The 27,014-nt window shown below is 49.5% G+C and overlaps 1 protein-coding gene across 2 annotated transcripts in view; it reads right to left on the bottom strand.

Moving 5' to 3' along the window:
* The window catches only part of ALDH18A1 (aldehyde dehydrogenase 18 family member A1), a 79,569-nt gene extending 53,946 nt beyond the window's left edge, over positions 1–25,623 (bottom strand). The window contains exons 1-7 of one of the 2 annotated variants that reach the window (XM_075348434.1): positions 25,510–25,623; positions 13,398–13,496; positions 13,080–13,297; positions 10,809–10,958; positions 10,618–10,722; positions 5,683–5,841; positions 2,006–2,096 (exon numbers count right to left, since the gene is read on the bottom strand). In XM_075348434.1, coding sequence (XP_075204549.1) covers positions 2,006–2,096; positions 5,683–5,841; positions 10,618–10,722; positions 10,809–10,958; positions 13,080–13,297; positions 13,398–13,496; positions 25,510–25,600 — 913 coding nt within the window. In that variant the 5' untranslated portion in view covers positions 25,601–25,623. The remainder of the gene's footprint in view (positions 1–2,005; positions 2,097–5,682; positions 5,842–10,617; positions 10,723–10,808; positions 10,959–13,079; positions 13,298–13,397; positions 13,497–25,509) is intronic. The other variant, XM_075348433.1, reaches the window with a different exon arrangement.
* Between the last annotated feature and the right edge of the window lie 1,391 nt (positions 25,624–27,014).

Raw genomic sequence — 27,014 nt, 5'->3', positions numbered from 1 at the left:
TTGATAAGCTTCAAAGTCAGTATGGGGAGATAAGCATCCTGGATGTCCACAGAGCAGAGGAATTCTTGAGGGTGCATGGAGACAATCAATGATCAGAGGGACTCCATTGTCAACTAGCGAATGCAGACTCGCTTGTTCAGAAGCTTGAGGTCTAGGACAGGTGGAACAGAGCCACTAGAAGGTTTGAATAGAAACCCAAAAAACAATCTTGAAAGGGAACGGCAATGATGACTTCTCACTGAATGAGGAAACCGATGGCCCTGAAAAAAGCCTTGAGCCAATGTGGGATCCTTGGGAAATCGGGGAGGGGAGGAGGAGTTTGACAAATCGTAAACAAGGGAGAGAAGAAAATTATCTAGTAGCCGGAAGTCACAATCACTCTGATTGCATAGTCGATTACAGAAAACCAGATGTCTTTGAGAAGAAGACACCTGCTCACCCTGAAAGGACACCCAGGTGATGGCATCCAGTCATGCAGAGTAGAGCCTGATGGACCTGGAACGTGAAGACTTGGTTTGGTGTCCCAGTGGCCTGCAGGATAGAGTTGGCTTGAATGAATGCTTCTTCTTTTGCTAGAAAGGAGACCAGTCGCGACAGTTGGATAGCCTCGTGGATGAGAATTGACGAAAGATACGAAAATGCATTGTGCGTCTCTTGGCTGGAGGTATTCTTTCTGCCTGTAGCATCGTTGATAATCTGATGCAATTTTGTTCCAAACAGATGTGAACCCTGAAAGGGAAGGATGAGAGAGAATTCTTCAAAGCTGCATGGCCAATGTGGTTGCAATCCCATGAAGGCTGACAAAGGATTCAAGAACTCAGGGTGGCATCTACTGAAGATGGTGCTGGCATGGAGAAAAAAACGGGAGCGGAGACCGAGAGAACACTTGTGCACATGAAGCCTGTGTAACTGTGATTGGCAAAAAGAAAGGAGAGCCCAGGTGACCATCCTGAGACACTCTTGATGCGTTAGGGGGGGTAGGGTCTTGCCTGACAGACCAGAAAGGGTACGATGTGGAATGTTCTGTCGGTCTTTAAGGTGGGAAAACAAGGTGAGCAATTACACCCAGTTTCCCAAGTCATAAGTGTCCGCCTCCAACTGACACTAAAATAAAACTGATTAGCCATAAGTTCATGCCAGTCAGTGGGTCTACTCTACTGAAGAGGAGCCAACTTGCTTATTGCCTAGTATAAGCCTCCTAGTGGCAGCAGTATACATCCATGGTATCCTGTGTCCCCCAGTGAAGCAAATGAGGAAAAAAAATTGGATTTCATATGCATCAAATATAAAGAATCTGAATTTTACAGATATATTGCAATTCTATAACACAAACTGTTTGTTATTAAAATTTTACAAGAACAGCTGATGTCTAAAAACAGATGCCTTACAAGTGAAAGATGGTCCGAGTTTTATGGATGGAAAATGGATGACTTATTTATATGCTTGTGTGAACTTAGCCCTAAGACGAGATTCTTTTCCCTCCCAGGTTCAGGTTCGTAGCTATAATATTTCTATATTTCCTACCCAAGTTGAGTTTTGGTAGTTTCTTGGACTCATTTATAGCCAGAATCTGGAGATATCTCTAGACTGTACGAAACGCTGTTCAATTTAGGAGCCATTCAGATCACACCTCGAGCCATGTTGACTCCATCAGTGACCTGACAAACTGTAAGAAGCCTAAAGTGATGTACAAACATGGAAACTAAACGCAGAACATAAGGGCAGAAAACCATTCCTCAAGTTATTTTATCAATGGGCCGAGGAAGAAGTCACTAATGATCTGCTGTTGAGATATTCTCGGACATGATCACATTGCGTCCTGTTTGTATGGGGCGCAGGTAGTACGTTTCACTGCCTGTAATAACAGCAGGTCTAGAACTCATTTATTGTTGACTCATCGTTCTAGAAAGTTTTATTATGTCTTGGCTCGCGACAAGAGAATAAATTAACGGGGTCATGTCCAGTTATCAATGCAGAACGCTGGCACAGAATCCAGAAATATTACCTCCCACATCAGATAGGACGATGATGAGATCAGCCTTCATTTCCACAGCTAGCCGCGCTGCCAGGCTGTCATTGTCCTTGATACTGATCACCTGAGGAATAAAATAAGGTCAGCGAAGAAAACCCTACACCAACGTGAAGACAGATGGGATATAAAGAGGAAACCAAGGACATGAAGCCAGCAGGGTGGAAAATATAGAGTTCTGCCATATTGCATGCGGAGTTTGCATCAGATGCAAGTCAAGAGCAGCAAACTAGCAAACCACACTCCACACCTTGTACGATGTAAATTAAAGGGGACCTGTCATCACTTTTTTGCCCATAAGCTGCGGCCACCACCACTGGGCTCTTATATACAGCATTCTAACATGCAGTATATAAGAGCCCAGGCCGCTGTGAGAACATAAAAAACACTTTGTAATACTTACTTAACGGTCACGCGGTTGGCCATATGGGCTTCTCCGTTGTCTGGTGCCGGCGCCGCCTCTTTCGGCCATCTTCGTCCTCCATCTTCTAAAGCCTGTGTACATGACGGGTCTGATGTCATCCACACTCTCCGGCATTCAGGTCCTGAGCAGGGCAGATCAAAGTATTATAGTGTGCCTGCGCAGGACCGATGAGTGTGTATGACATAGACGCGTCATGCACACAGGCTTCAGAAAAGAGGACGAAGATGACCGAAAGAGGCTGCGCCGTCGCATGAGAACGGAGACGCCCATATGGCCCACTGCGCAACCGTTAGGTGAGTATTATAAAGTGTTTATGTTCTCACAGTGGCCTGGGCTCTTATATACAGCGTGTTAGAATGCTGTATATAAAGGGGTACTTTGCACACTGCGACATCGCAAGCCGATGCTGCGATGTCGAGCGCGATAGTCCCCGCCCCCGTCGCAGCAGCGATATCTTGTGATTGCTGCCGTAGCAAACATTATCGCTACGGCAGCTTCACACGCACTTACCTGCCCTGCGACGTCGCTCTGGCCGGCGAACCTTAAGGGGGCGGGTCGTGCGGCATCATAGCGACGTCACACGGCAGGTGGCCAATAGAAGCTGAAGGGGCGGAGATGAGCGGGACGTAAACATCTCGCCCCCCTCCTTCATTCCGCATAGCCGGCGTTAGACGCGGTGACGCAGGTAGGAGATGTTCCTCGCTCCTGTGGCTTCATACACAGCAATGTGTGCTGCCGCAGGAACGAGGAACAACATCGTACCGTCGCTGCTGCCAAATTATGGAAATGTCGGTCCCTACATTGATGATACGATAGCGACGCTTTTGCGCTCGTTAATCATATCAATAAGGATTTACACACTACGATATCGCCTGCGACGCCGGATGTGCGTCACTTTTGATTTGACCCCACCGATATCGCACCTGCGATGTTGTAGTGTGCAAAGCCCGCCTAAGAGCCCGGTGGTGGTGGCCGCGGCTTATATGCCAAAAAAGTGGTGACAGGTTCCCTTTAAGGTTAGCAGATGCCCACAGAATCATTAAGGAAAAAGTCTGACATCGAAATTCACACGCCAAACCATCCGTTAGAAAACATGCACATGGATGCATCATAGAAATGCAGGAATTGTGCATATGAAGCAAAGAGGTTAGTTTGCAGAAAATATAAGCATGCACTAGTAGAGGATCCAACCCTGGCCGGACATTGTACTCCTCCTCATTCCTGCAATCACTGCCTTATTCCCAAGCACTGCAGGACACTGTTGTACCACCAGAGCCAAGATGAGCAAATCCATTTTGCTTTAAATTTCTGCAGAATCTGAAATTTTGGGGATTTGAATCCCTCAAATTCAGCATCTTGCTGGATTCTTTTGGGTTATGGAAGAAAAAAAAAAAAAAAAAAAAAAAAAAAAAAAAAAAAAAATCAAAAAAGGAGCTTCAATCTTCACTTTTCCTCACCTGTTCTCCTTATTCCACGCCTCTGCCACAGCTCCCCTGTCCTCTGTGCTGATCTTCAGACACTGCGCCCCCACGTGATCATGTGAATGGACATGGAATAGAAATCTGGAAGAACAGTAGACCAGTGCAGAGGATGGGGGAGCAGAGTCAGAGGTGGCGTAAGAACAGCTGAGGAGCAGTTTTGATTCGGATCGAAGCCATCAGAATTGAAATTCAGGAGATACCCTCATCTCTAGTGCCAAGGAGGTTAAGGCCACTCATGGTGTATAAGGTGCACACTGAGTATTTGGTGAGTTTTGACCCCCGTATTTGTAAGTCAAAACTAGGAGTGGAACAGAGGAAAAGTACCGTATTTTTTTGGGATTATAAGACACACTTTTCCTCCCCAAAATTTGGCAAGAAAATTAGGGGTGCGTTTATAATCCGAATGTTGGTTACTGGGGATGGTAGAGAGGGGTCGCAGGAGCAATGCCACAGGTGCTGTGCTATAGCTGCGCTGTGCTGGGGCTGCGGGTACTGTACGTAATGTGCTGGACTGGCGCTGTGCCATCCTGAAAATCTCGGCGGTGCGGACTTCAAAATAATTGCACCCGGAGTTGGCGCAAGTGCAGATGGAGCTCTAGGCTCAAGATCTCATCTGCGCATGTACCACCTCCGGGTGCCATTTTACTTAAGTCCGCTGCTGGTGTTAATGAGTCGGAGGCGGAGCGTGCGCAGATGAGATCTTGAGCAGAGAGCTCCATCTTCGCATGCGCCGACTCCAGACGACGCCATCATTTGAAGTCCACACTGCAGACAGTTTAAGGATGGAGCGCACAGCCCCCGCACAGCGCAGCCCCCTCGGCCTGCAGCCCCCGCACAGCGCAGCCCCCTCAGCCTGCAGCCCCCGCACAGCGCAGCCCCCTCAGCCTGCAGCCCCCGCACAGCGCAGCCCCCTCAGCCTGCAGCCCCCGCACAGCGCAGCCCCCTCAGCCTGCAGCCCCCGCACAGCGCAGCCCCCTCAGCCTACAGCCCCCGCACAGCGCAGCCCCCTCAGCCTGCAGCCCCCGCACAGCGCAGCCCCCTCGGCCTGCAGCCCCCGCACAGCGCAGCCCCCTCGGCCTGCAGCCCCCGCACAGCGCAGCCCCCTCGGCCTGCAGCCCCCGCACAGTGCAGCCCCCTCGGCCTGCAGCCCCCGCACAGCGCAGCCCCCTCGGCCTGCAGCCCCCGCACAGCGCAGCCCCCTCGGCCTGCAGCCCCCGCACAGCGCAACCCCCTCGGCCTGCAGCCCCCGCACAGCGCAACCCCCTCGGCCTGCAGCCCCTGCACAGCGCAGCTCCCGCACATCGCCCTATTCCACCACCGCCCCTGCCTCCTGTGACTGTGCTCCACAACCACTGCTGTCCGCTCCCAGTAAGACACCACCGGACTGTAATACGGACCACTTTTTACCTTTTTTTTCCTTCTAAATTTGGGGTGCGTCTTATAACCCGGTGCATCTTATACACCGAGAAATACAGTATAGTAGAAACACGGGCACCACTTCTGTATTTTTTTTATCCACTCCTGGTATTGGTTGCAAAGGGCACATTTTTTAGAGTTTTGACCATTTCCTATGTACAGAGACATTTAACAACCCCGTACATTTTTGTATTATATTACGGCCCTTTGCTGTACTTATACGTCACCTACTTTCGGCATCTTCAGCACTCGCGTGTTAGTTAGCCATGCCAAGCACTATTAGTACAGAAGCTCTACATGCAGCCGGAAACCCACAGGAATACTTCACCCACATTTACCCCCTGCAGATCACTGTTTGGTTCTGGAGGAGGAACAACGGCGTCGTTGGTATTAATGATTGGCACGATGTTCATCCGTAGCAGCTCGTGTAAGGTGCCATTTAAATTCCTTCTTTTCTGCTCGTCGTGGAAATCCAGATTCGTCACCAAGATCTTAAAGAATATAAAAAAAAAATATCAAGTCCAAAGCCAAACTATTTCTAAAGTAACCCTATAAATCAGTGACCTATACCCCAGTGTGTACAGATGACCCCCAATTACTGGTGACAAGGCTGGACTTCGATTTTCAGCCAATTCTCATCAATGAGTTATTTCAGGTGAAAGCACAGACAGAACGGCAATATAAATATCACATATTCCAGATACCGGGTGACTCAGCCGTCTGCAGCGCATGAGGGTGATAAAGAAGGTCTGGTTTATCAATGCTGGGCGTCTGCTTTCCAATAAGGACACTGAGGGCATACAGTTCAGAGAACTAAAACATGTCAGTTAAGTAACGGCATATATAACAATTCCCTATACACTGTGTGCAGAATTATTAGGCAAATGAGTATTTTGATCACACGGTACTTTTTATACATGTCGTCCTACTCCAAGCTGTATAGGCTTAGAGCCAACTACCAATTAAGTAAATCAGGTGATGTGCATCTCTGTAATGAGGAGGGGTGCGGTGTAATGACATCAACACCCTATATAAGGGGTGCTTAATTATTAGGCAACTTCCTTTCCTTTGGCAAAATGGGTCAGAAGAGAGATATGACGGGCTCTGAAAAGTGCAAAATTGTGAGATATCTTGTAGAGGAATGTAGCAGTCTTGAAATTGCCAATCTTTTGAAGAGTGATCACCGAACAATCAAGTGTTTCATGGCAAATAGCCAACAGGGTCGCAAGAAGCGTGTTGGGCAAAAGAGGCGCAAAATAACTGCCCATGAATTGAGGAAAATCAAGCGTGAAGCTGCCAAGATGCCATTTGCCCCCAGTTTGGCCATATTTCAGAGCTGCAACGTCACTGGAGTATCAAAAAGCACAAGGTGTGCCATACTCAGGGACATGACCAAGGTAAGGAAGGCTGAAAAACCACCACCTCTGAACAGGAAACATAAGATAAAACGACAAGACTGGGCCAAGAAATATCTTAAGACTGATTATTCAAAGGTTTTATGGACTGATGAAATGAGAGTGACTCTTGATGGGCCAGAGGCTGGATCAGTAAAGGGCAGAGAGCTCCTCTCGACTCAGACACCAGCAAGGTGGAGGTGGGCACTGGTATGGGCTGGTATCATCAAAGATCAACTTGTGGGACCTTTTTGGGTTGAGGATGGAGTGAAGCTCAACTCCCAGACCTACTGCCAGTTTCTGGAAGACAACTTCTTCAAGCAGTGGTACAGGAAGAAGTCGGAATCGTTCAAGAAAAACATGATTTTCATGCAGGACAACGCTCCATCACATGCATCCAACAACTCCACAGCATGGCTGGCCAGTCAAGGTCTAAAAGATGAAAAAATAATGACATGGCCCCCTTGTTCACCTGTTCTGAACCCCATAGAGAACCTGTGGTCCCTCATAAAATGTGAGATCTACAGGGAGGGAAAACAGTACACCTCTGGGAACAGTGTCTGGAGGCTGTGGTGGCTGCTGCACGCAATGTTGATCGTAAACAGAACAAGCAATGACAGAATCTATGGATGGTTGGCTGTTGAGTGTCATCATAAAGAAAGGTGGCTATATTGGTCACTAATTTTTTGGGGTTTTGGTTTTGCATGTCAGAAATGTTTATTTCTAAATTTTGTGCAGTTATATTAGTTTACCTGGTGAAAATAAACAAGTGAGATGGGAATAGATTTGGTTTTTTATTAAGTTGCCTAATAATTCTGCACAGTAATAGTTACCTGCACAAACAGATATCCTCCTAAGATAGCCAAATCTAAAAAAAAAAACCCACTCCAACTTCCAAAAATATTAAGCTTTGATATTTATGAGTCTTTTGGGTTGATTGAGAACATAGTTTTTGATCAATAAGAAAAAAAAATCCTCTGAAATACAACTTGCCTAATAAGTCTGCACATGCTGTATTATTGCCAAATCTTCTTTAAAAGGGTTGTCCACTACTTTTCCATACAACTACTACTGATCGGTCGGGGTCCGACACCCGGCAGCAGTGATCAGCTTCTCTCTGTGTCGTAAGTAGGCAGCAGGAAATGCTCAGTTCCGGAGCTGACCAGTCTTCTGATGGTCATGGCCGGGTACTTCACATCCGCCTCCCATTCAAATCAATAGGAAGCAGATCTGCAGAACCGGGCTTCTGCCGCTATCAGAAGACTGGTCAGCTTAGGAACGGACAGTTTCCAGCTGCCCGATACACCGAGAACAGCTGATCGGCGGGGGTGCCTGGTGTCGGACCCCGGCCATTCAGATATTGATGGCCAATCGTAAGGATAGACCATCGATGTTAGGCCCTGTGCGCACACTGCATTTTTTCGGTGGCTTTTGCTGCAGAAAAAGTGCGTTTTTGTTTATAACCTTCCTGCAGTTCTTCCCCAGCAAAATCTATAGGAAATCCAAAATGTTGTGCATACATTTCTGCCGCAAAAAAGAAGTAGCGTGTCACTTCTTTTCCGCTGGTACCTGCGTTTTTTCCATTGATAATGGTAAAAAACGCCGGGATCAACCCGTGGAAAAACAGCAGTAAAAAGCAACAAACCGCGGGAAAACCGCATGCAAATTTGGGTGTGTTTTTGGTGCGGTTTTTGCCATGGGTTCGGAATTCTACCAGAGGGTGAGGATTTTTCTTACAAAAAAGACATTTCCCGGTGCGCACAGGGCCTCAAGTAGTGGATCATACTTTTAACAAAAGGAGTCCCAAACAAAAATCAATACTGTTCCATCAGCAACTACAAATGTATGCCTCCAGCTCCACAAGCGGAATACAGGCTGCTGAGGTTTTTATTATGCAAATGCTTAAAGGGTTATCCTCATCTCAAACATAACATTTAATAGAGAAGCATGGATGATGAATCTTGAGGGTGCTTTACACGCTGCGACATCACTAGCGATCTCGTTAGTGGTGTGACACGCCAGATCGCAGATGCGATCTGCCGAGATCGCACATGTGACCGGCACTATAAAAACGACCTATGTGCGATCTCGGCAGATCACACCTGCGATCTGGCGTGTCACATCGCTAACAATGTGGCATTGTGTAAAGCACCCTTTACATGTGCAAGACTTTACTTTTTGAGAGTAGATAAATTTAAATAACGATGTGCACGCACAGCCAGCTCTGTCCACAGTGACAATAGAGAGTACCGTGACGAGGTGTTGGGGCTCTGTTGCATTGATCAATTCAATAGCTAAATTTCTCTTTATTCATATTTCATAGCAGTAATGCAGGTTCCATTGTCATTTTTGCATATAGCTATTGTATTTTTCAGGCCAGTATTCACACAGCAGTTTCTGCTTTTCGTATATTCCCCTTGCATAGTCACTGGTGTACATACCTTCTGTCTATATAGTGTATTTTTTTTAGGTTTTTGCACCAAGTTCAGACTTAGAATGGTGTTCCAAACGTTATTTCTTTGTTAGTAGTATTTCGTTTGTGAACCCGACCCCACCCATACCTTGCCTGTCCACATTATACATATATAGCCTGGGTCTCAGCTTCCCATACACGGTGAGTTTTTTAACTGCATGAGAGGACACATATTAGCTAGGGACCCCAAAAATAAGAATACCGTGACGAGGTTTAGGGGCTCTGTTGCATTGATCAATTCAATAGCTAAATTTCTCTTTTTTCATATTTCATGGCAGTAATGCAGATTCCATTGTCATTTTTTCATTTTTGTATATAGCTATTGTATTTTTCAGGCCAGTATTCACACAGCAGTTTCTGCTATTACATATATTCCCTTGCATAGTCACTGGTGTGCATACCTTATCTCCATATAGTGAATTTTTTTAGGTTTTTGCACCCAGTTCAGACTTAAGGACGTCACACACAACAACAGCGACGACGACGTCGCTGCTAAGTCACCATTTTCTGTGACGTAGCAGCGACCATCGCTGTGTGTGACATCCAGCAGCGACCTGGCCCCTGCTGTGAGGTCGCCGCTCGTTACTGAATGTCCTGGACCATTTTTTGCTCGTCGCTCTCCCGCTGTGAAGCGCACATGGCTGTGTGCGACAGCGAGAGAGCGATGAACTGAATGTGCAGGGAGCAGGAGCTGGCTTCTGGCAGCCTGCGGTAAGCTGTAACCAAGGTAAATATCGGGTAACCAAGGGAAGCCCTTTCCTTGGTTACCCGATATTTACCTTCGTTACCAGCGTCCACAGCTTCTAGAAGCCGGCTCCCTGCACACGTAGCCAGAGTACACATCGGGTAACTATAAGCAAAGCGGTTTGCTTATTAACCCGATGTGTACTCTGGCTAAGAGTGCAGGGAGCCACCGCTAAGCGGTGTGTACTGGTAACCAAGGTAAATATCGAGTAACCAAGAGAAGTGCTTTCCTTGGTTACCTGATATTTACCTTAGTTACCAAGCGCAGCATCGCTTCCATGCGTCGCTGCTGGCTGGGGGCTGGTCGCTGGTGAGATCTGCCTGTTTGACAGCTCACCAGCGACCATGTAACGACGCAGCAGCGATCCTGATAAGGTCAGATCGTCGTCGTGATCGCTGCTGCGTCACTACGTGTGACCCTAGCTTAAGAATAGTGTTCCAAATGTTATTTCTTTATTCAGTGACAATGAGACCGTAATCTGGAGACAGGTGCTGGTCCGTGCCCCATTGTCATTGGAATAGGCAATAATGGCATGATAAAATCAGTGGTGATCTACATGATACATGGACGTGTCTGGTCTACTCGCCCGTGGCTTCCAGCTCTGGATCCTGACTATGACTCCCACAAACACTAGGGGTCTTGTCCCATCCCTTACCTGGGCTGCACATATGCTGTACTGGGTAAACATGGCTTCATAGAGAGCCATCAGCCCGCTCTGACCAGCCGCGGCACAGGCCCGTGCCTCCAGGACCGGAACTTGCTGCACAAAGCAAAGATGGAGAATTGGATTGGGCACACACATCTGCTTTATTTCCTAGCCGCCCATGCGGTGATTGTAGCACTCACCATGTCTTTAAGCTGATTCTGTCCCGAATGCAGAGCCTGCCTCACACTCTGCGACAAGAGGATTTCATGGCGGAGACGTTGTTTCCCAAATGCCACGGCCCCGCTGGTGACAATCATCATTTCCCGACCCTGGTTCTGCAGAACGGACACCTGCAGATGCAGAAGAGCACGTCCAGGTCAATATAATACTGTGCAACACACACTGACCCTATACAATACCTATACAATATCATAAGAATGTGTGAGCCTGACATTTATAATCCCCAATAATTCTTATACTGACAACTTTATTGTATGATTATTAGGAATCGAACTTCAGGAAGAAAGAAAGAGATTTGTCACCAAATTACACAATGCAAAGTACATACAATATATAGAGATCTTTTGGACCGGATGATGCTGATGTACTTGCTTTGAAAAACAACTTCAGAATGGCTGAACAATCCCGATATTAAAATGAGAATTTTAGGAGCTCAGCTAAAGAGTGAGAAAGCTCCAGGTGAGTTCAGTCTACACTCGCCCTGCCTGACACCTGCAGCTTGTACTGAGCAGTGTGAAATCTCAGCAGGGAGGAGGGACGGTGAGGAGCTGTCAACCAGGCAAGGCGGTTGAATATTATGTGTAAACTTTGAGCCATTATGGCAGAATATCAAAGTAAATACAGCATCATCATCAGGTCTAACATTTAGTTAGTAAGATGAAAATAGAGTGACAAATCAGCTCAATGATAAAGACTTATGATAGTTCACCATGACACATAAAATTTGTTATAGACATAGTAAAAGTGGATTCCATGACTCAAGTGTGTACAGGGCCTAAAGATTCATGTGAATGCTGGCTGTATTCATGGTTTAAGCAACGTAAAACTCAATGAGCATTTTATAAAACACCATGGCCTCCTCTTCCGGCCATCTTTGTTTTACTTCTTCTGAAGCCGGGGTGCACGACGCATGCTACATCATCCACACTAGAAGACATTGAGGTCCTGCGCAGGCCCTGAACAGGGCAAATGAAAGTATTATAGTGCGCCTGCGCAGGACCTCAATGCCGGCCTGTGTGGATGATGTAGGATGCGTCGTGCACCCAGGCTTCAGAAGAAGGAGGACAAAGATGGCCGAAAGAGGAGGCGCCGGCACCGGAGAACAGAGAACCATCCGACCAGTCTGCACCGCACCGACCCTTTAGGTGAGTATTATAAAGTCAATGTTATATTCTACACAGCGGCCTGGGCTCTTATATACAGTATGTTAGAATGATGTATATAAGAGCCCACTGGTGGTGGTCGCAGCTTATAGGCCCCAAATCTGGTGACAGGTTCCCTTTAAATGTAAGCCCCTTGACTTCTGTCTTTTACTCATTCTTCGGTGTCTTCATTTATTTCTAGTGTTGCTCCGGACACTCTCTGGCGATTAGTGAAAGGCTGTCCGCTAAAAAGTGTTTCATGGAGCACGCCAGAGGTCACAACTCATTACAAGTCTATGGGAGCATCGTTCTGGCTCTCATAGACCTATTATTAATAAACAAAAAAAAATAATATTTACTTATAGAGCACCAATAAGTCCATGAAGGGGTTACATACAAAAGATAGATATAAGTTACAGAAGACAGACTGGTACAGAGGGGAGAGGACCCTGCCCTTGCAGTCTTACATTCTACGGGGTATTAGGAGCTTGTGATGCAACTTCTGCCTTCCGAATAGTCAGAAGTTAGGGGCAAGATGGCACCAGAAAAGGATGAAACTGTTGGAGTATGAGCAGAAGAAGAGAGGCAGGGGGATTTAGATTTAAAGCACTGCTCTAGTGCTGGGGGAAAAAAAAAAATTCTGAAGTGGTGATTTTATATTTTCTTTGGTTATACGTAGATTTCATAACACACTGGTACCTGAGGACATTCAGTCAAGATCTGTAGAGTCCAAAAGGCAACTATAACAACCATTTGCCTTTACAGCAGACCTGTCATCAGATTTCATAATACAAACTATATAAATTAGGGAATTGATCTTGTAGATCTGATAAGGCCGGTGTACTTACTTTGAAAGTCTATCACAATTTCTGTATAATCCTGATATTATAATGAGCATTTTCCAGATACAGCTGACCTCCTTATAAAACGCTCTTATTTTTAATCAGATGAAGGGAAAAAAAAAAATATTTTACAGCCACTCTGACATGGATTTTTTCTCCCAAAAGTAAGTACATCAGCATTATCAGGTCCAAAAATTAGGTAGTAGAAGCTGCATATATTTTCATACACCACACCGAGGAGCCTCACCTGCTCAACGATAGATGCCAACCGACCTAGCGCCAGCCCGCACTCATCCCCTCGCGTCACCACGGCGCTCCCAAGCTTTACCACGATACGCTTGGCATGCTTCAGCTCGCTGCGGTGCGCAAATGGCTTTCCGTGAGAGCGGAGGAGAGGCATAGTCATAAAAGGGATGTTGCTCCATTGCCTTGAATGACGCTGAGCGGTGACGGAGGCTGGAGCATCTGCAACACAATCCATGAAGTTAGTAGAATCTCATCACAGTCCCACAACACAAGCCAAAAAAAACAATCAGTAATAAAAGATATCCACAAAGTAACTTACATGTTAAATGAGATGATACCGTGGTCCGAACACGGGAAAACAGAGATCGCCCATGCGTGGAGCCCCGACAACTCAGTGCAGCCCGAGAAAACATTTTTGCTAAGGAAGAATGATCGGAGTTATTGCAGGTGCTGTTAGTTCAGTTTTACAATACAAACACACACCCTTTAAGGCTATAAAAAAAAAAAAGGAAAAAAATAAAATATCAGACATATACTTTGTGCAGCAGACAGTAAAAGTCTACCATATCCATACCTCCCAACCGTCCCGGATACAGCGGGACAGTCCCTCTTCTGAGCCTTTGATCCCGGGTCCCGCCCGTGAGGCTGTTTGTCCCGGCTCCACCCACCCACTGTAGCCCCGCCTCGCTGTTTCTCCCTTCTACTATTCATTACAGAGCCGAGCGCGCACCTACTCCTGTGACTGCTGCTGAGGTATGAATCACCCCCTGCAGCAGAGCGACCCCCCTGCAGCAGAGCGACCCCCCTGCAGCAGAGCGACCCCCCCTGCAGCAGAGCCGCCCCCCCCCTGCACCAGAGCCGCCCCCCCCTGCACCAGAGCCTGCGTTTGTCTGCAGCTGTTCTCTCTGATTCCCCGTGTGCGGCTTCTCACTGCTGCAGACACGCGGGGAGTCAGGACGCTGAGGAGACCGTGCAATCAGCACTTCTCTCTCCTGCAGATAGCACTGGCCAGTAATAACCTATGCAGAGTGACATCTGCAGGCTTCTATTACCGATCAGTGGTCTCCTGCCTGTGGAGCAGAGCTGCTGGGTCCTAGCTTCCCAACAGCTTCAGCTCTGCTTTATCCTGGCTCCTCTACCAGTTAAAGGGAACATGTCAGCAGAAATTTCACAATAAAAATAAAAGATTCCCCTCTGCAGCTCCTGGGCTGCTTCTAGAAAGGTTCCTGTTGTTATTGTGCCCCCTTTGAGACCTACAAAAATACTTTATGAAGTCTTACCTTTTTGTATGCAAATGTGTTTTTATGGTCACGGGGGCGGGCTGTCTGGCGTCCGTTATTCCCCCTCCTGCCGCTTTACGCAGTCCCCCATTGCTCATTTACATACACAAGGACGCCTTCCTCATGTAACTGTCCTCCCGAAGTTTTGCGCATGTGAACGCTTTTTCAGGTGATTGCGCAGGCACGAGATTATGGGCGGCGCTGTGATTGTCATCAGCAGCGTTAACCAAGTACCCGCCCATAATCTCGTGCCCGCACTTTTCCCTCTGACTCCACCGTTATGCGCAAGTGCTGGCCATATGAACCATGTTACCTATTACTGCTTGCACGAGATTATGGGCGGGTACTTGGATGACTTTGCTGATGACAATCACAGCGCCGCCCATAATCTCGCGCCCATGGTAATAGGTAACGTGGTTCATATGGCCAGTGCTTGCGCATAACGGTGGAGGCAGAGTGAGAAGCGCGGGCACGAGATTATGGGCAGGTACTTGGATGACGCTGCTGATGACAATCACAGCGCCGCCCATAATCTCGCGCCTGCGCAATCACCTCAAAAGCGTTCACACTTTGCACAGTGCTTACTCCCGCGAGAGTGGCACTGGGCATGCACAAAACTTCAGGAGGACAGTTACATGAGGAAGGCGTCCTCATGTATGGAAATGAGCAATGGGGGATGGCGTACAGCGGCAGGAGGGGGAATAACGGACGCCAGGCAGCCCGCCCCCGTGACCATAGAAACAGATTTGCATACAAAAAGGTAAGACTTCATAAAGTATTATTTTAGGTCTCAAAGGGGGCACAATAGCAACAGGAACCTTTCCAGAATGCAGCCCAGGAGCTGCAGAGGGGAATCTTTTATTTTTTTTGCTAAATTTCTGGTGACAGTTTCCCTTTAAAGGGAACCTGTCAGGTGCAATCTGCACTCAGAGCCAGGAGCAGTTCTGGGTGTATATTGCTAATCCCTCCCTAACTGTCCCTGTATACACTAGCATAGATAAAGGCATCTATAGAAAAAGTATTTTTAAAGAGCTTATATCTTATGCTAATTAGCGCGGGGACTAGTCCCAAGGGCGTTACTTCACTTGGCTAGTCGGCTCATATAGCGTGTTAGTACTCACACAGGGGCGTAATAACATGCTAACATGCTATGCGAGCCGACTAGCCAAGTGAAGTAACGCCCTTGTGACTAGTCCCCGCGCTCATTAGCATAAGATATAAGATCTTTAAAAATATTTGTTCTTGATCTCTTTATCTATGCTAGTGTATACAGGGACGGTTAGGCAGGGATTAGCAATATACACCCAGAACTGCTCCTGGCTCTGAGTGCATATTGCACCTGACAGGTTCACTTTAAAGGGAACCTGTCACCAGATTTGGGGCCTATAAGCTGCGGCCACCACCAGCGGGATCTTATGTACACATTCTAACATGCTGCATACCTCCCAACCGTCCCGGATACAGCGGGACTTTCACGCTTTACGTTGTTTGTCCCGTTGCCACGGGCGGGACGGCCGGCTCCCGGGCTCCGCCCACCCACTCTCTCTCCGCCTCCCTGCTTTTCCCTCCTACCATCCTAGTAGACGTGGCATAGAGAGGAGCGCTGCCTGTGCTGCTGCTGGTACAGTAAACTAATCTCCCCAGCGCTGATTTCCCTCCCTCCCCCCTCACCCCCGGCCGGAGCCTGTCTGTGCGGTCGGCCGGCCGCCTGTCTGTGCGGTCGGCCCGCCGCCTGTCTGTGCGGGCGCCCCCCGCCGCCTGTCTGTGCGGGCGCCCCCCTGCCGCCTGTCTGTGCGGGCGCCCCCCTGCCGCCTGTCTGTGCGGGCGCCCCCCTGCCGCCTGTCTGTGCGGGCGCCCCCCTGCCGCCTGTCTGTGCGGGCGCCCCCCTGCCGCCTGTCTGTGCGGGCGCCCCCCTGCCGCCTGTCTGTGCGGGCGCCCCCCTGCCGCCTGTCTGTGCGGGCGCCCCCCTGCCGCCTGTCTGTGCGGGCGCCCCCCTGCCGCCTGTCTGTGCGGGCGCCCCCCTGCCGCCTGTCTGTGCGGGCGCCCCCCTGCCGCCTGTCTGTGCGGGCGCCCCCCTGCCGCCTGTCTGTGCGGGCGCCCCCCTGCCGCCTGTCTGTGCGGGCGCCCCCCTGCCGCCTGTCTGTGCGGGCGCCCCCCCTGCCGCCTGTCTGTGCGGGCGCCCCCCTGCCGCCTGTCTGTGCGGGCGCCCCCCTGCCGCCTGTCTGTGCGGGCGCCCCCCGCCGCCTGTCTGTGCGGGCGCCCCCCGCCGCCTGTCTGTGCGGGCGCCCCCCTGCCGCCTGTCTGTGCGGGCGCCCCCCTGCCGCCTGTCTGTGCGGGCGCCCCCCTGCCGCCTGTCTGTGCGGGCGCCCCCCTGCCGCCTGTCTGTGCGGGCGCCCCCCTGCCGCCTGTCTGTGCGGGCGCCCCCCTGCCGCCTGTCTGTGCGGGCGCCCCCCGCCGCCTGTCTGTGCGGGCGCCCCCCGCCGCCTGTCTGTGCGGGCGGCCCGCCGCCTCATTGTGCGGGCGGCCCGCCGCCTCATTGTGCGGGCGGCCGGCCGCCTCTCTCTGCGGGCGGCTGGCTGCCTCTCTGTGCGGGCGGCCCGCCGCCTGTCTGTGAAGGCGGCCGGCCGCCTGTCTGTGAAGGCGACCGGCCGCCTCACTGTGGCTGCCTGCGTGTCCGTGCTGGAGGCCCGCCGGCTGCCTGCGTGTCCGTGCTGGAGGCCCGCCGGCTGCCTGCGTGTCCGTGCTGGAGGCCCGCCGGCTGCCTGCGTGTCCGTGCTGGAGGCCCGCCGGCTGCCTGCGTGTCCGTGCTGGAGGCCCGCCGGCTGCCTGCGTGTCCGTGCTGGAGGCCCGCCGGCTGCCTGCGTGTCCGTGCTGGAGGCCCGCCGGCTGCCTGCGTGTCCGTGCTGGAGGCCCGCCGGCTGCCTGCGTGTCCGTGCTGGAGGCCCGCCGGCTGCCTGCGTGTCCGTGCTGGAGGCCCGCCGGCTGCCTGCGTGTCCGTGCTGGAGGCCCGCCGGCTGCCTGCGTGTCCGTGCTGGAGGCCCGCCGGCTGCCTGCGTGTCCGTGCTGGAGGCCCGCCGGCTGCCTGCGTGTCCGTGCTGGAGGCCCGCCGGCTGCCTGCGTGTCCGTGCTGGAGGCCCGCCGGCTGCCTGCGTGTCCGTGCTGGAGGCCCGCCGGCTGCCTGCGTGTCCGTGCTGGAGGCCCGCCGGCTGCCTGCGTGTCCGTGCTGGAGGCCCGCCGGCTGCCTGCGTGTCCGTGCTGGAGGCCCGCCGGCTGCCTGCGTGTCCGTGCTGGAGGCCCGCCGGCTGCCTGCGTGTCCGTGCTGGAGGCCCGCCGGCTGCCTGCGTGTCCGTGCTGGAGGCCCGCCGGCTGCCTGCGTGTCCGTGCTGGAGGCCCGCCGGCTGCCTGCGTGTTTGTGCTGAATGGGTGTGGATGGGGAGTGGATATGGGCGTGACTGTGAAATGGGTGTGGTTAGGGGGCGTGGCCTAAAAATTTGCCGCGGCACGCTACGCGCGCCGCAAACTTTGACCCTCTTTTCCTTCTTTAAAAGTTGGGAGGTATGCATATCTAGTAAAAAGATAACACTATCAGGTAGGATAACCGTAGATTTGCTGCAGAGTTTTCTGCATGCACTTAAGGCCCCGTCACACTAAGCAACATCGCTAGCAACATCGCTGGTAATGAACAACTTTTGTGACGTTGCTACCAGTAGCGATGTTGCTGTGTGTGACATCCAGCAACCTGGCCCCTGCTGTGAGGTCGTTGGTTGTTGCTGAATGTCCTGGGCCATTTTTTAGTTGTTGCTGTCCCGCTGTGAAGCACACATCGCTGTGTGTGACAGCGAGACAGCAACAACTAAATGTGCAGGCAGCAGGAGCCGGCTTCTGCGGAGGCTGGTAACCACTGTAAACATCGGGTAACCAAGAAGCCCTGTCCCTGGTTACCCGATATTTACCTTTGATACCAGCCTCCGCAGCTCTCACTGTCAGTGCCGGCTCCTGCTCTGTGCACATGTAGCTGCAGCACACATCAGGTAATTAACCCGATGTGTGCTGTAACTAGGAGAGCAAGGAGCCAGCGCTCAGTGTGCGCTGCTCCCTGCTCTCTGCACGTGTAGCTCCGTGCGGTGGTAACCTAGGTAAATATCGGGTTGGTTACCCGATATTTACCTTAGTTACCAAGTGCAGCATCTTCCACGCTGCTGGCTGGGGGCTGGTCACTGGTTGCTGGTGAGCTCACCAGCAACTCGTGTAGCCACGCTCCAGCGATCCCTGCCAGGTCGGGTTGCTGGTGGGATCGCTGGAGCGTCGCAGTGTGACATCTCACCAGCAACCTTTTAGCAACTTACCAGCGATCCCTATCGTTGTTGGGATCGCTGGTAAGTTGCTTAGTGTGACTGGACCTTAAGGCTATGTGCGCACGCTGCGTTTTTGGCCGCTAAAAACCCACAAAAAAAAAACACCTAAAAACGCACCAGCAGCAAAAAAACGCACCGGTTTGGTGAGTTTATGGCTGAGCTTTTGATCTCTGCGTTTTTCTAATGCATTGCAAAGGGGGAAAACGCAGAAAAACGCAGGAAAGAATTGACATGTCCATTTTTTTTTTTTTTAGGCTAGAATACACTTGCGAGTATAAAATCGGTCCGATTCTCATGCTGGAAAGTTGGACGATTTCTGTTCACATTTCATCAGTGTGCTGTCAGTGTGCAATCAGTTTTTACCCTCTGCAGCTGCTACACATGTACTGTTATGTACAGGAGCATTTACATTGTTCTCTGCTACTTGCTAGAAATCTATTGTGAAAAACGCATGTCCCTAGGATGGTCCGTGTGACGTGTTTTTTTTTTTCACGCACCCATAGACGTGCATTGAAGAGACTTGTGCGAGAAACTCACCAAAATGCAGCATGCTGCGATTTTTTTCTCAGTCCGATTTGGACTGAGAAAAAAAATAGCAGATGGGAGCTGCCTCATTGATTAACATGGGTCAGAGTGCAATGCGAGATTTTCTCACATTGCACTCGTGCGAGTTAATCACAAGTGTGAAGCCAGCCTTAAGCTCAAAAACGCAGCTTTAAAAAAAAAAAAAAAAGTTGTGTGTGGACAACAAAATTGAAAAACAATTGACTTTGCTGGGGCAGTTTTGAGCCCAAAAACACACGCGCAAAAACGCACTGCGCACACATAGCCTAAGGTTATGTTCACACAGGCTTTTTTGGTGCATTTTTTGCTGCAGATTTGCCTTGGTTTTATGCAAATCCATGCTAATAAAATGCTGCTTTTTACAGTCCCTGCAAAGTCTATGAGATTTCTGAAATCTCATGCACACACAAACACCTGCAGTGTTTTTCCATACTGTTTAGTGAAATACCTGCGTTTTTGCTGCAGATTTCAAAGAATGAGAGTGTCAATTCTTTGCAATGACTTTTCATTGATACAACCCATTTTGTAGGAAAAAAAAAAAACGCAGCAAATCCGCACCAAAAATGCAGATGACTCAAAGGAGATTTCCTGCCACAAGATCAGGTTTTGGTCAGGGAAAAAAAAAAAAAAAAAACGCTCCAAAAAGCCCTGTGTGAACATAGCCTAAGGCGTTTTTGGTGCGTTTTTTAGTGGTGTTTTTGGTGCGTTTTTCCTACAAATTGGGTTGTATTAATGAAAAAACTTTGCAAAAACGCTGCAAAGAATTGACATGCCCGCGCACATGAGATTTCAGAAGTTTCAGACTTTGCCGGGGCTGTAAAAAGTAGCGTTTTATTAGCATGGATTTGCATAAAACCAAAACAAATCTGCAGCTAAAACACGCTCCAAAAAAAAAAAAAAAACCCATGTGAACATAGCTTTAGCCTTAAGGGTGCTTTACACGCTGCGACATCGCTAGCAATCTCGTTAGCTATGTGACACACCAGATCGCAGATGTGATCTACCGAGATCGCACATAGGCCGTTTTTATAGCGCCGGTCACATCTGCGATCTGGCGTGTCACATCGCTAACGAGATTGCTAGCGATGTCGCAGCGTGTAAAGCACCCTTTAGCGTGGATTTGTGGCAAATTCCAAATTTTTGCATTACAAAATCCGCAATGAATGCCAGCAAAAGAATTAACTTTTTTTGTGCAAATTTCACATTTTGACTTTTTTTGAGCTACTAATAATATATTACACTGCAGTGTTTCTGAGATTTTGCACATCCACACAGGTTAGGCCCCTTTCACACATCAGTTTTTTGCCATCAGTCACAATCCGTTTTCTCGACAGATTCGTCGCAGATTGTGGCTAAACTGATGCGACTGATCTGTTTTTCGACGGATCCAACTAGCTGGGGGTTAAATAATAATTGGAGCATGCACAGTTAAAAATACGGAATCCGTCGCCGGATTCTGTCACTTGACAGATGATGACGGATCATTCGCCCATAGGCTTCCAGTCTACAAAACGACAGACGGCAACGGATCCGTCTGTCCGTTTTTTTTTCGACGTACACAAAAAACGTTACTGTGGACGTCGTCTCCGTCCGACGGTCAAACATTTTTTTGACGGATCCGTTGAACGACGGATGAAACGTGAGGCCATCCGTTGCAATCCGTCGCTAAGGCTAAGTTCACATTTCCGTTGTTTTGTATCAGTCACATGCATCGCTTGACGCATGTGACTGATGCGCTGTACAACGCTGTACAACGGATGACAAAGAACAGAATTCTTTGTCGGATTCCGTTGTGTGCAGGGGGCGGAGTTCGGGGGGGGGGGGGGGTACCGGGGCCGCAGCACTGAGGACGTCAGTGCCGCAGGGACTGCAGGACAGGTGAGTGTGTGTGTGTGTGTGTGTGTGTGTGTGTGTGTGTGTGTGTGTGTGTGTGTGTGTGTGTGTGTGTGTGTGTGTGTGTGTGTGTGTGTGTGTGTGTGTGTGTGTGTGTGTGTACACATGCTGAATGGAATGCGGGAGGGGGCGGAGCCGAGCGGGGGCGGGGCCAGGCGCTGAGGATGTCAGTGGCAGTGCTGCGGTCTGCATGGCTGGGGACGAGAGTGTGTGTGTGTGTGTGTGTGTGTGTGTGTGTGTGTGAGTGTGAGTGAGTGAGTGAGTGTACACATGCGGAGTGCGGGAGGGGGCGGAGCCGAGCGGGGGGCGGGGCCAGATGAGGGTGTCAGTGGCAGTGCTTGTCTGCATGGCTGGGGACAGGTGTGTGTGTAAATACATGTGCGGAGTGCGGGAGGGGGCGGGGCCGAGCGGGGAATAGTCGGCCTCCCTGCACACGTAACCAGCCTAAATATCGGGTAACAGCAAAGCACCCGATGTTTACCTTGGTTACCCGATATTTACCTTGGTTACGGGCCTACACCGCTTAGCGCTGGCTCCTTGCACCGTAACCAGGGTAAATATCGGGTAACCAACCAAAGCTGGTGACGTGTGCAGGGAGCTAGAGAGCATGCGCAGCGAAATCCGACGGATCTCGCTGCTCAAAAAACGTTACATGCTGCGTTCCTCCCGCCCGGCGGTCAGTCGTTCCACGACTGATCAGTCGGGCGGAGGGTGCAACGCAGCATCATCAGTCACAATCCGCTGCTCATGCAAGTCTATGGGAGCAGCGGAATTTGCTAAACGGATTCCGTTGTTTACAAGAGCAGCGGATTGTGACTGATACATTTTAGCGGAAATGTGAACTTAGCCTAATACAAGTCAATGAGAAAAAAAACAAAACTGATCCAGCGGCATCAGTCACTGGATCCGTTTTATTTTTCAAAATTTGACGGATTGTGACTGATGGCAAAAAAATGATGTGTGAAAGGGGCGTATTAGAGTTGCTGTGGAAAAATTCTGCAGCAAATCTGACCAAAAACCTGCTGGAGAAACACAATAATAAATAATAGTAATAATAATAATAAATATTTTCCTGATTAAGACATTGGTCCAATATCGAAACGTGTAGAGAATTGAGAAAAGAACCACAAGGTCAATTACGCACAAGTGGCTTCTGGATTTCAACATCAGCAATGCAGACTATCACTCCTATCCTCCTCCTACTATTACTAGGCAGATTTGCCATTCAGTATTCTCAGAAAGCTGGATGAAAACGTATTCAAAGAAATCACAAAGGCCGCACTGACTGTCACTTTTTTCAGAAATCCAGACAGAATTTTACCAGTTTGATAGTAAAGACTGAAGGAGTGCATTGAAAATACTATGTGCCACGTTACACAGCAGGCAGTACCCATCCCTGAAGCCCTGCCGGCCGGTGACAGCCCCTGCTACCCTCGCTGCCCGGCTGATGAGAGTCCTACCCCCAGGGCTTGCATTTGTAGTGAATGGCTGAATGGATTTACACAGCAGCCAATGAGCCACGCAGGAGGATGAACACACAGAGGATGATGAAACCCTCGTGCGGGATTGCAGAGCAGAAAGAGAAATAAATAATATCCACCAACGGGAAATAAAGGAAGAAAGAAATAACAGTACAATACAATACAATACAATACACTGCTGCCTGCTCGGAGAAAGCAAATATCGTGCAGGTAGATACAAGAGGAAGTCAGCAAAAGGGAACGAGCCATTAATGCTCAATGTGAGCAGCAACTGGAGATTTACAACTACTACTCCCAGCATTTGTAATAACACAATGTGCATTACCAGTCAGCGGGCATGGGGCGAAAGATTTAGGAAATAGAGTAATAGAGATATTCATTAAGTGACATACAACAGTTCTAAAAGCTGTTCTGCCACTTATATACCCTGCATTCAGGCCAATCACCACTGTCAAGAGCTCTGCTTCCACTCAATGAATGGAAAAGTAAGAAAACGACCCAGATCATGGCCGTTCATAAGCACGACCTCACCTTCTGTTCTCTTCCATTGCACAAAGGGTTTATTATTTGAAGTAAACAGAATAAGTGGTCTCTTATATCAGCTATGCAAAGGGGAGCAGAGGGGACCCCATTTATTATAGTGTCCGGCTGGAGAAAAGATAAAAAACAAAAACAAAAAGATTCATGATGATCTCCATAATCAATAGGGGCGAGAGGGGCTTCTGTTTCCGTTTGCATAATTGATACAAAGAATCACTTACTCCATTGTCCTGTTCCTACAAGACGACAGGTGAACTAAGATGCATGGTAGTGCCCGCTCATCACTAGTTACGAGTACTGAGCACCCGAGCATGGTAGTGCCCGCTCATCACTAGTTACAAGTACTGAGCACCCGAGCATGGTAGTGCCCGCTCATCACTAGTTACAAGTACTGAGCACCCGAGCATGGTAGTGCCCGCTCATCACTAGTTACAAGTACTGAGCACCCGAGCATGGTAGTGCCCGCTCATCACTAGTTACGAGTACTGAGCACCCGAGCATGGTAGTGCTCGCTCATCACTAGTTACGAGTACAGAGCACCCGAGCATGGTAGTGCCCACTCATCACTAGTTACGAGTACAGAGCACCTGAGCATGGTAGTGCCAACTCATCACTAGTTACGAGTACAGAGCACCTGAGCATGGTAGTGCCCGCTCATCACTAGTTACGAGTACAGAGCACCTGAGCATGGTAGTGCCCACTCATCACTAGTTACGAGTACTGAGCACCCGAGTATGGTAGTGCTCACTCACCACTAGTTACGAGTACTGAGCACCCGAGCATGGTAGTGCTCACTCATCACTAGTTACCAGTACTGAGCACCCGAGCATGGTAGTGCCCGCTCATCACTAGTTACGAGTACTGAGCACCCGAGCATGGTAGTGCTCGCTCATCACTAGTTACAAGTACTGAGCACCTGAGCATGGTAGTGCTCGCTCATCACTAGTTACAAGTACTGAGCACCTGAGCATGGTAGTGCCCGCTCATCACTAGTTACCAGTACAGAGCACCCGAGCATGGTAGTGCCCGCTCATCACTAGTTACGAGTACTGAGCACCTGAGCATGGTAGTGCTCGCTCATCACTAGTTACAAGTACTGAGCACCCAAGCATGGTAGTGCTCACTCATCACTAGTTACTAGTACTGAGCACCCGAGCATGGTAGTGCCCGCTCATCACTAGTTACGAGTACTGAGCACCCGAGCATGGTAGTGCTCACTCATCACTAGTTACCAGTACTGAGCACCCGAGCATGGTAGTGCCCGCTCATCACTAGTTACGAGTACTGAGCACCCGAGCATGGTAGTGCTCGCTCATCACTAGTTACAAGTACTGAGCACCCGAGCATGGTAGTGCTCGCTCATCACTAGTTACCAGTACTGAGCACCCGAGCATGGTAGTGCTCGCTCATCACTAGTTACGAGTACTGAGCACCCGAGCATGTTAGTGCCCGCTCATCACTAGTTACGAGCACTGAGCACCCGAGCATGGTAGTGCCCGCTCATCACTAGTTACGAGTACTGAGCAACTGAGCATGGTAGTGCCCGCTCATCACTAGTTACCAGTACAGAGCACCCGAGCATGGTAGTGCCTGCTCATCACTAGTTACCAGTACTGAGCACCTGAGCATGGTAGTGCCCGCTCATCACTAGTTACGAGTACAGAGCACCCGAGCATGGTAGTGCCTGCTCATCACTAGTTACCAGTACTGAGCACCTGAGCATGGTAGTGCCCGCTCATCACTAGTTACGAGTACTGAGCACCTGAGCATGGTAATGCCTGCTCATAGTCATGAACAATAATTGGCTGGTGGCGTGCATTAGTGACTCACCCAAAATTAGACTGGATATGTAGACAATTCCTTTAAGGCTGGATCTGACATACACACCCAGTATGTGCCCACCAAGCTGTCGCTCCATGTGGTCATGTGATGGGACGATGCACCTGTGCGGATCAATGTTCGGCCACATGACAAAGCATTGTATTGGAGGCAACATTGCAAGGAGGTTTCAATACTGTGCACAAGAAGCCCATGTTTTCCTGGACTGTCCCTTTAAATCAGGTAACAGTTTGCATTTGGGAAACACTGGAGCTGACAGTGAGCAGACACCATGCCACGTTGTGCATGATGAGGCAGCGAGGATGGAGCAATGCACACAGTGCGGCACTCTGCCTCTAATAAAACGCATAAGCAACAAACACATGATACAAAATAAACTTCTGCAGAACAAGTGCAGCTAATCTGACGCAAAATGGCGGGGCAAATTCTCTTACGAATACACGAAGCAGCAAATGCTCAGCTCTGCGCAGACTCCTCACCTGTCAGCCCGAGATCTCCGGGGGGAAATCCGATTTCGTACAATTTATCCTGCTGGAAATATTGTCCCGGCTGGCATGGCCTTGTGCACATGCGCCGGGAGCACGCACAAAACCGACGCGCATGCGCGGAGGATTTCCTTCCTTCTTGCCGAAGCCAGGTCACTGAGCATGCGCGCTGCGGGTGACGCGACTTCGGAGCGGTTCCTGTGTAGACGTGTCAGCGCGAGCAGCGAGCAAGCAAGTGGCGATTGTCAATATGGGAACAAGCAAATCTGCAGAATAAAGTCACCAGTCAAACAACCAATTTTTATTTTTACAGTCATCTTTATCATCTGGGTTAATTTTACATTTTCATAGTACAGATATATATATATATATATTTTATTTTTAATTATTTATTTTTTTAAATAATTTTAACATAATTTTTTAGTACCCCCTATATACTCCAATACTACAATACATAGTGAAATTTAAAATCTCCTATGGCACCCAGGCACAGGAAACAGGAACACCAAGATGGTAGCACAGGGAACCTTAAAGGGAACCTGTCACCACTTTTTTGGCCTATAAGCTGCGGCCACCACCACCGGGCTCTAATATACAGCATTCTAACATGCTGTATATAAGAGCCCAGGCCGCTGTGAGAACATAAAAATCACTTTATAATACTTACCTAATGGTCGCACGGTTGGCCATATGGGCGCCTCTTTCTGAAGCCTGGGTGCATGACGCGTCTACGTCATACACACTCGCCGGTCCTGCGCAGGTGCACTACAATACTTTGATCTGCCCTGCTCAGGACCTGAATGCTGGCAAGTGTGTATGACGTCGGACGCGTCATGCACCGCGGCAAGAGAAAGAGAACAAAGATGGCCAAAAGAGGAGGCGCCGGCACCGGACAACAGAGACACTCATATGGCCAACCGCGCGACCGTTAGGTAAGTATTATAAGGTGTTTTTTATGTTCTCAAACCGGCTTGGGCTCTTATATACGGCATGTTAGAATGCTGTATATAAGAGCCCGGTGGTGTTGGCCGCAGCTTATAGCCAAAAAACTGGTGACAGGTTCCCTTTAATTTGGCCCACGGCTGCCATCGCGACTCAAGGGAACCGACTGGTTTGTGGTGGTGCCAATGCACACTCACACCGGCAAGCAAGTCATTTTAAATATCACTTTCAGTTATTCAATTGGCATCTAAAAAGTTAAAGGGCAGCTCCAGTTGTGGGTTTTAGAAGTAGATGCCTGCTGTATAACACAGCCACCACCTGCCCAGTATGGAGTGGGCTTAGCACCCTTATGGTCACGTACTATTTTGTTACGGTGCATAAAGAGGTTATAATGGAAATTTTTTTTGTCAGATACTTCTCCATCCTCTAATACGATCAGGGAAGCATCTGATTGGCTTCAAATTTATTCTGCAGCAGAACAAAGACCCCCAAACATACAATGTTATTAAGAACAAGGAATCCTGGTGGAGATGATCTGGCCCCCGAAGAGCCCTGAT

This window comes from Anomaloglossus baeobatrachus, chromosome 5 (genome assembly GCF_048569485.1).
Source record: "Anomaloglossus baeobatrachus isolate aAnoBae1 chromosome 5, aAnoBae1.hap1, whole genome shotgun sequence".
NCBI lineage: Eukaryota > Metazoa > Chordata > Amphibia > Anura > Aromobatidae > Anomaloglossus > Anomaloglossus baeobatrachus.
This window is presented reverse-complemented; position numbering and strand designations above follow the sequence as displayed.